At 65.1% G+C, this 7883-nt stretch overlaps 3 protein-coding genes across 3 annotated transcripts in view; 1 reads left to right on the forward strand and 2 right to left on the reverse strand.

The window, feature by feature from the left end:
* The window catches only part of EMIHUDRAFT_68584 (hypothetical protein), a gene marked incomplete at both ends in the record, with an annotated part of 1663 nt that extends 1013 nt beyond the window's left edge, over nt 1–650 (reverse strand). Inside the window, one exon of the mRNA XM_005759264.1 lies at nt 146–650. Within this exon, the coding sequence (XP_005759321.1) occupies nt 146–650 (505 nt within the window). The remainder of the gene's footprint in view (nt 1–145) is intronic.
* A 2680-nt stretch (nt 651–3330) lies between these two features.
* On the reverse strand, nt 3331–4143 carry EMIHUDRAFT_218577 (hypothetical protein; the record flags this gene model as incomplete). The annotated part of the gene is made up of 3 exons (XM_005759265.1): nt 3331–3353; nt 3388–3947; nt 3986–4143. The coding sequence occupies 3 exons, from the start codon at nt 4141–4143 to the stop codon at nt 3331–3333; spliced, it is 741 nt and encodes a 246-aa protein (XP_005759322.1).
* Nucleotides 4144–4895: 752 nt separating this feature from the next.
* Nucleotides 4896–6245, forward strand: EMIHUDRAFT_359318 (hypothetical protein). Its single transcript, XM_005759266.1, has 2 exons — nt 4896–5559; nt 5681–6245. The coding sequence occupies exon 1, from the start codon at nt 5006–5008 to the stop codon at nt 5513–5515; it is 510 nt and encodes a 169-aa protein (XP_005759323.1). The 5' UTR covers nt 4896–5005; the 3' UTR covers nt 5516–5559; nt 5681–6245.
* The last annotated feature ends 1638 nt before the right edge of the window (nt 6246–7883 follow it).

Here is a 7883-nt window from a genome sequence, read left to right on the forward strand (position 1 = left end):
ACAGCGGAGCCTCGGTAGGCTCCGATGTGTGGCTCGCTTGTGTGCCGCCCATGTTCGAGCGGAGTGCGAGTGGATGAGCCGTCGTGAGAGCTGGCGCCGCGGCGTTGCCGCGGTATGTGCACAGCTGCGGGATGTGCTTTCGTACCGTACACTAATGGCAGGCCGAGCAGGACGCAGGCGTCGTTGACGAGGTAGCGGGTCGGGAAGTTGTCCGAGCCGTCGACGACGATGTCGTACTCGCCGAGGATCCGGAGCGCGTTCTCCGCCGTCAGAAGCTCCTCGTGCTTGACCAGCTTCACGAGAGGGTTCAGGTCGCCGACGCGCTGCGCCGCCGAGTCCACCTTTGGGCTGCCAACGGCGTCCGTCGCGTGGATGATTTGGCGCTGCAGGTTGGACTCGTCGACCACGTCATTGTCCACCACGCCGAGCGTGCCCACGCCGGCTGCGGCGAGGTACACCAGCGCCGGCGAGCCGAGCCCGCCTGAGCCGACGCACAGCACACGAGCCGCCTTGAGCCGTCGCTGCCCCTCCACGCCGACGTCGTCGAGGATGAGGTGGCGGGAGTAGCGGCGTATCTCGGCGTGCGAGAGGCTTGGCAGCGACGTGATTGCGGAGGGCCGAGCGACGGCGATGGCACAGAGACTAAGCATGCAACAGGTTTCAAGAAAAAGTGACCTCGGTTGCACTCCAAGTGCTCCAAGTGCTCCGCTCTCCCGGCCGGGGTGGGGCGCGCGCGGGGGCAGCGGGTGTGCGGGATGTCTGTGGGCCCGAGAGCGATATGCCATGTCCGCCTTGCGTTTGTTTCATTATAACATCGAAGGCTAAGCTCAGAAAAAGTGCCACCGAAGAGAGAAAGAATTTACAAAACTCCCTCGCACAACACTGGGCACGGGACTGGCGCGCACTGGCACTAACACAGAAAGAATTTTACAAGAAAACTCCCTCGCACAACACTGGGCACGGGACTGGCGCGCACTGGCACTAACACAGGTAGAGAGATGCATCCGAAGGGGACCCCAGCGCCGGCATCATCCGTAGAGGCACGAGTGTTCGAAGAGAGAGTGGACCTGAGCAACAAACAACATGACCTGGAGGCAAATGATCGGAGTGGGAGTCAGAAATGTGGTCCTTGCGCGAGGGAGCTCGATAGACTCGAGGGGCCAGGATACGCCGCGAGGAGGATGGAGTTGCGCCGAGAGGCGAAAGAAGCCGCGAGAACAAGGGACCGGCAGGCGGCGGCGTTGCAGGACGAGGCAGAAGAGAACGACGCGACAGAGGAGGAAATGACAAGGGAGAGAACGACGAGAGTGGGACGACCGCGAGGTGGCATGAAGGTTGCAGCGAGAAGCGGCGAGAGACTGCGAAGAGAGATAGGAAGAGGCAGACTCCCTAGGGTGGGCGACGGCTAGCGCACCACACACCTCTCCTTAAAGAATCCCTGTGTGGTGGCGGCGTGCCGTCCTCCCATCCCTCCCTTGGGTTGTCTGTTTTCGCTTTCTTTCTTTCTGAGAGAGAGAGAGAGAGAGAGAGAGGGGGGGGGGGGGGGGAGGGGGGGAGGGAGTGGGAGTGGGAGAGGGGGAGAGACAGAGAGTCTCAACACACACCAGAGGGGTTTTCACCAACGCGCAACGACGGAGACTCTGCGGAGACTGCCACCCCGTTGGCGGCTAGCCTTTGTATCTCGTGAAACTCCTGTTGCGTGTTGGACTTGCCTTTGTGCATATTGACACTCCTGTAAACGCATAGCCGCACGCTCACTTTGTCTCTATCGATAAAGTCCGTACCCCAGAGGCGTGCGCGTGCTGCGGCTCTGTGGCCTGGTGGCCGCGCTGGCCCGCTGGCATGCCGCATGCCGCGCTCACGCACCAATCACGGCCGTGAAGTGGTCGCGCAGCGCCTGGACCCGCGACTTGACGTTGCCCTGCCGCGGCGCACCAAACTCCTGCGCCTCGAGGGCCGCAATGCGCGGGATCAGGCCGCCCTGCTGCGGCGCCCCGAAATTAAGGTCTTCGAGCTGCTGGAGCACGGCCAGCGGGGACGGAGCCGGCGCCGAAGGTGCGGCCGACGGCGCGTCTTGTGCCGGAGCCGCCGGTGCCAGCTGCTGCAACTGTGGCTGCCGAGGCTGCGGAGGCTGCGGCGCCGAGGCAGGCGCACGTGCGCCAGCTTCGCTGCCGTCGCCGTTGCCGCACTCCTCGACCATCGCCTCGACCTCGACCTCGTCCTCACCGTTTAGCGCGCTTGCGTCGGAGGCGCCGACGGCTGCGTCAACGGCTGTGCCGGAGGATACGACGGCGGACTTCCGCTGGCCATTTGTGGACCGTTTGCGCTTTCGCTGGGTGCGGGCGGTCTGCCCCTGGCCACGTTTCGAAAGGTCCTGCGTCCCGAGGTTGCGCTTCTCGATGTGCTCCGGTGGGACTCTCGTCACCTGCCAGCCACCGGCTCTCCGTGGCACCGCGTCGAACGTATCGGTGCGGACGCGGCTGCAGACCAGCGTGAGCTCGGAATCCTTGTAGTCAGAATAGCACTCCAGCTTTCGCAGCCGCACGATCTCGTTCACCGCAGGCAGCCCTGGAGCATGGTGCTGGCCCTCGAGCATGGGCTGGCGCTAGACAGGGGCGCACTTCACCCCCCAGGCGGACACGTCCACAGCTCCAAAAAGAAATTTTCGCGGCCGCACAGCACTGGGCACTGGGCTGGCGCGCACTGGCACTAACACAGGATGTGGAAGCAGCCACCCAAAAAAGAAATTTCCGCGATTTAACACGAGACATCTTACCACATACGTCCTGGTCAGTCAACCAGGGAGTCAGACCGCAGGGAGCGCAGGTCCGGTCACGGCTTCGTCTCCACCTGTCGCGCGTGACGGCGGCAGGCCTGGTCCGATGGCCGTGGGTGGCGAGGCGGCCGGGCCAGTCGATCACCCTTCCGCCGGCCCTATCGCCAGCCGATCTGGCGGCCCCGCCGGCCCTATCGCCTGCCGATCTGGCGGCCCCGCCGGCCCTATCGCCAGCCGATCTGGCGGCCCCGCCGGCCCTATCGCCTGCCGATCTGGCGGCCCCGCCGGCCCTATCGCCTGCCGATCTGGCGGCCCCGCCGGCCCTATCGCCTGCCGATCTGGCGGCCCCGCCGGCCCTATCGCCAGCCGATCTGGCGGCCCCGCCGGCCCCATATCCGGCCGATCTGGCGGCCCCGCCGGCCCTATCGCCTGCCGATCTGGCGGCCCCGCCGGCCCTATCGCCTGCCGATCTGGCGGCCCCGCCGGCCCTATCGCCAGCCGATCTGGCGGCCCCGCCGGCCCCATATCCGGCCGATCTGGCGGCCCCGCCGGCCCTATCGCCTGCCGATCTGGCGGCCTCGCCGGACCGACGGCCGGGCGCTTCGCCGCACTCGCCTCGTCGCTGCCGCTCTCTGCCGCCCGCTTGCAGGCGCGCGACACGTCGACGCCGTCCCTCACGGCCGGTGTGAGTGTGGCGAGCTGCGCCAGGAAGGCCTCTTTGGGCTCGGCCTGCGGTCGCGCGCCGCGCAGCATCTCGAGCGCCTCGTCGAGCGCCCTGCCGTGCGAGATGATCACGTATCCGAGCGCGACGGCGCACGAGCGCGACTTGCCCTCGTTGCAGTGGATCAGGACGGCGCCGTCGGCGCGAATACGTGCACGCTCGAAGAAATCAATGGCGGCAGGCAAGTGCGCGAGCACAGACTCGGTGTTGGCGTCGCGCATCGGCAAGCGGAGGTACTCGAGGGCTCGATCCTTCTCAAAGAAGTTGGCGACGCCACCACTCGACAGAGTCGGCGTGCAGTTGACGATGTAGCGCACGTTGAGCCGATTGATGCGCGTTCGGTCACGCGCAAACTCTTTGTCGCCGACGTAGACAGCGAAGGGGCCGTGAAGCAGCCGGCCAGAGAAGTTGGGCGTCGTCATGTGAGCACGCTTCTTGCGGGCGCGCGCCCTAAGAAGAAAAAAGCTCCCTAAACTCTCGCACGACACCGGGAAAAAAGAATGTTCCGCGCATTGCGAGAGCAGCCGGTCGGCGTGGGCACCAAGCGCGCGGCCGCCGGGCGCCTTCGCACCGACAGGGGCACCGCGGCAGCAGAGAGCATCCAAACCGTTTTTATGGCGGGCAAGTCAGCGAGAATCAATCCCATTTAAGCACTTGAGAAAAAGAAATCGCGCTGCGTCGGCTAAGGGCAGGCTAAGGGTGACGGCAGGCATCATCGAGGACGAGAGGCAGCACCGAAATGGCCACCGCTCTCATCGACTCCTCCTTCCCCGCCATCAGCAGCCTTCTCGAGGCGGCGCCGTCCGTAGCCGGCACCGCTTGCGCGTCGTACATGAAGGCCGCGACCGCCCTCATGGCTGCGCGGCTCGGCCTGGTCGAGCGGAGCGTGACGGTCGACGGGCTGCCGTGGACTTACCTCGAGCGGCCGGCGGTCGGCGTGAGCACCGCCGGCGGCCGGACCACCATCCTACTCCACGGCATGTCGATGTCGCTGCACGAGTTCATCCCGTGCGCTCACGCGCTCCGGTCGCTGCCGGGCCGGCTGCTGCTGCTGCCGTACCTGGGGCACGACGACGACGCGCGGCCGCTCCCGGACGGCCGCCTCAAGAGGCACCCCGACGTGGACGAGGGGACCGCATGGATGCTCAAGCTCATTGCGGCGCTCGGCGTGGCCGACTACAACCTCGTCGGCTACTCCCTCGGCGGCTCCACCGCCCTCGCCCTCGCCGCACACAGCCACGGGATCCGCCGGATCGTCTGCCTCAACCCGGGCTTTGCAGAGGCTGTCGGCGACGCCGAGGCGCGCGTCCGCCTGTGCGAGGTCTACGCGTATACCGACGCGCCCTCCGCGCGCCGCTGTACGAGCTCCGTTGAGTAATTAATTACCGAGGACGAATGAATGAATTAAGTAGGCGCCCTCCGCGCGCCGCTTCGTCGACGAGTGCCTCACGCCCGCAGACAAGGGCTACGCGGTGCAGGGTTGGGTCGGCGAGCTCTTCCAGCGGGCGATGCCGATGCCGGCGTACCTTCGCACGATGTACGAGGGGATGATGGCGTCGTACGACGACCACCTCACCTCGAAATGGGTGCCCGCGCTGCTCCGGAGAGGACCCGGTCGCGCGCCGCCCGTGCTGTGCATCGCTTCGGAGGGCGACCGAGTGATCCGGCACGACGCCGTGCGGCGGTTGTGCGAAGAGTGGGCGGCCGCGGGCCTCGACGTCTCCTTTCTCTCGCAGCCCGGCTACGGGCACTGGTTCTCCGACAAGGGCTCGAGCCTCGTCAAGTTTTGGTCGTACTTCGAGGCGACCGCGCCGGCAGTGCTCGACTTTCTCGCCCCTCGCCCGCGGGCGGTGCCGCGCCGGCCGCCCGCCGCATATCCCGCCTCAGAGTACCCCGCCTCGGACTGCCCCGCCCCGGACCCACTGACTCGCCACTTTGCAATGCGGACGCGCTCGGCGGGGGCGGCGGGGGCACGCTCGCCGGTCGGCCGAAAGACGCAAGGCAGCAGCCGAGCCTAGAAGCGGAAGACGTTAGTTTGGACGAGTACAACCCGCGCTCGAGTAGGACACGTGCTCCGCCGTACTCCGCCACTCCGCGGTGTTCACTGCACTCGCCTCCCTCGTACGCACGCGGTGCTCTGAGTAGGCTGCACAATGCCGTCTCCCCGCCCTCACGTGGGCGTCCTTCACACCGCGTCTTCACACCGCGTCTTCACACCGCGTCTTCACACCGCGTCTTCACACCGCGTCTTCACACCGCGTCTCCACCCGCGGCAGGCAGCCAAGCGGCCGAGCCTCGACTAGCCGACCCACCAGAGCGACCGAGCGAGCTGTCCGCCCGAGCTACCTTCTTGAGCTGACCGCCGCACACCCGGCGAGGTCGAGGGCGGGGAGAGCCCCGCTCTCGCCGCTCTCGACGAAAGCTCGGGTCGTGGTCGTGAGAGGTGTTGCGGGCGGGTGCGGCCTCGGCCGCGAGCCTCGGCCCGTTTCTCCGCTTGTACAACAACGAGGCTTCGCGTCTCATTCATTCGCTGTGACCGCTCGCCTGGCGGCGCAGAGCGTTAGAGGTGCTTGTGAGTTATGTGGGCGAGGGTGTGTGGCCCTGTGCTGTCAACACCGAACGCGGGGATCGGGGGGTTTTGTCGTTGGCTGTGGGGGCGGGGGTCGAGGCGCTGGACTGCGACTGGGCCCGTTTCGTCGTCGTTTCTTTGCCTGTCGCGCGAATCGTGCTGTGCGACCGCCTTTTGTTGTAATTTTTCTTGTTGTCCACAAGAAAGTTCCTTTAGTAAGTTAGTTAGTTAGGAAGGGGTGAAGAAGCAAGAACAGCCAGGCTCGGACTGAGATCTGAGTGTGAGGAGGTTTGCGCGCGTTCGAGTTGTGAGCTTTGGCATGATACTTGAACTAGTGTTTTCCCTTTGCCTTTCTCGCGTGCTCTGCCAAATCTTGGAAAAGCCGTACACGAGACTCGAGAGACAGAGGGGAAGAAGACAGGAGAGGAGAGCAGGAGAGGAGAGGTCAGAGGAGAAGAGAGAGGAGAGGAGAGGAGAGGAGAGCGAGAGGAGAGGAGACGGGAGGGGAGGAGAGGAGAGGAGAGGAGAGGAGAAGAGAGAGGAGAGGAGAGGAGAGAGTAGAGGAGAGGAGAGGAGAGGAGAGAGGAGAGAGGAGAGAGGAGAGGAGAGGAGAGGAGAGGAGAGGAGAGGAGAGGAGAGGAGAGGAGAGGAGAGGAGAGAGGAGAGGAGAGGAAAGGAGAACACTTCACTGTAAGGTGCCTATATGGGCTTCCAGTATCGGACCTTCAAGACATGCGCTTTTGGCCGGTGGCCTCCTCGGACATGGTACCTCCGGTGAGATAGTGGCTGCCAGTTCGAGACTGGGGCCGATCGAACTTGATTTGTTCGGAGGAGGAATCCGGCCAGCACGGGTACAAAGAGGGGTACCCGGAGAATCCCCAGCTGCGGAAACGTAGAAGTGTCGCTCAAGAGGTGCGATACTGCGGGGGAGTGTAAGGTGCCTATATGGGCTTCCAGTATCGGACCTTCAAGACATGCGCTTTTGGCCGGTGGCCTCCTCGGACACCAACCTCACTCGGAACAACCTCACCCCAAGCACAACCCAACAACAAACAATCTCTCAACCCAACCTAACACGAAACAACCTCACAAAAAGCACGATTCTCAAGTTGGGCCCTCGGCCTGTAGTTTTCAATTCTTTTCCAGTATAGTTCTTTTTGGGGGCGCGCCGCCAGGCGCGTCCCCACTTTTGTATCACAGCTGCGAGGGCCAACCAAGGGATTCGGAGCGGTCAGATTGGTATCGAGCGGTCAAATAGGTACCTGGGCCGCAGGCCGGCGCGCAGCGCCACGCCGCCAGGCGTCCGCCGGAGGCCCGCCGGAGGCTCTTCCTGCGGCCACATTCTGGCAAGATTTTGCCGCGCTCAGGCGCCCAGAGGATGCGTGCGCTGCGCTCAAACGTCGCGATTTGGCAATAGGCGCTCGAGCCGGCGCACAGCGGGCGGGTGCGCCGCGCAGGGGGGGTCGGGGGGGTGCGAGAGGGGGCGTGGGTCGGGCTCGCACCGGCAGGCCCTGGGAACGGCCGTCACGTCGAGGTGGGGGGCTGTTGGCGGCTCGAGCGGCAAGGCGTGCCGCTCTGCTGCGCCGTCGACAGCCCCTCTTCCGAGCCGGCGCGTGGCGACGAGCCGCGGCCAGTGTCGCTGGTTCCTTTGGCGGCGCAGCGGTTTATCCCCCCCAATAGAGACCGTTAAGTGAGAGGATGTTGGACTTTTCAGTCCGGACAAAGACGGCCGCACGCACACGAGCTGCGGTCGTGCTGGCGTCATAGTGCCGACGCTCGCGACCGTCTGTGGCCACGTGGGTCGCGTCCCTCGATTT

Source organism: Emiliania huxleyi (genome assembly GCF_000372725.1).
Source record: "Emiliania huxleyi CCMP1516 unplaced genomic scaffold EMIHUscaffold_80, whole genome shotgun sequence".
NCBI lineage: Eukaryota > Haptophyta > Isochrysidales > Noelaerhabdaceae > Emiliania > Emiliania huxleyi.

Excerpts from the sequence above, each read along its gene's own strand:
- EMIHUDRAFT_359318 (XM_005759266.1), top strand. The coding sequence starts at position 5,006 with ATGCCGATGCCGGCGTACCTTCGCACGATGTACGAGGGGATGATGGCG.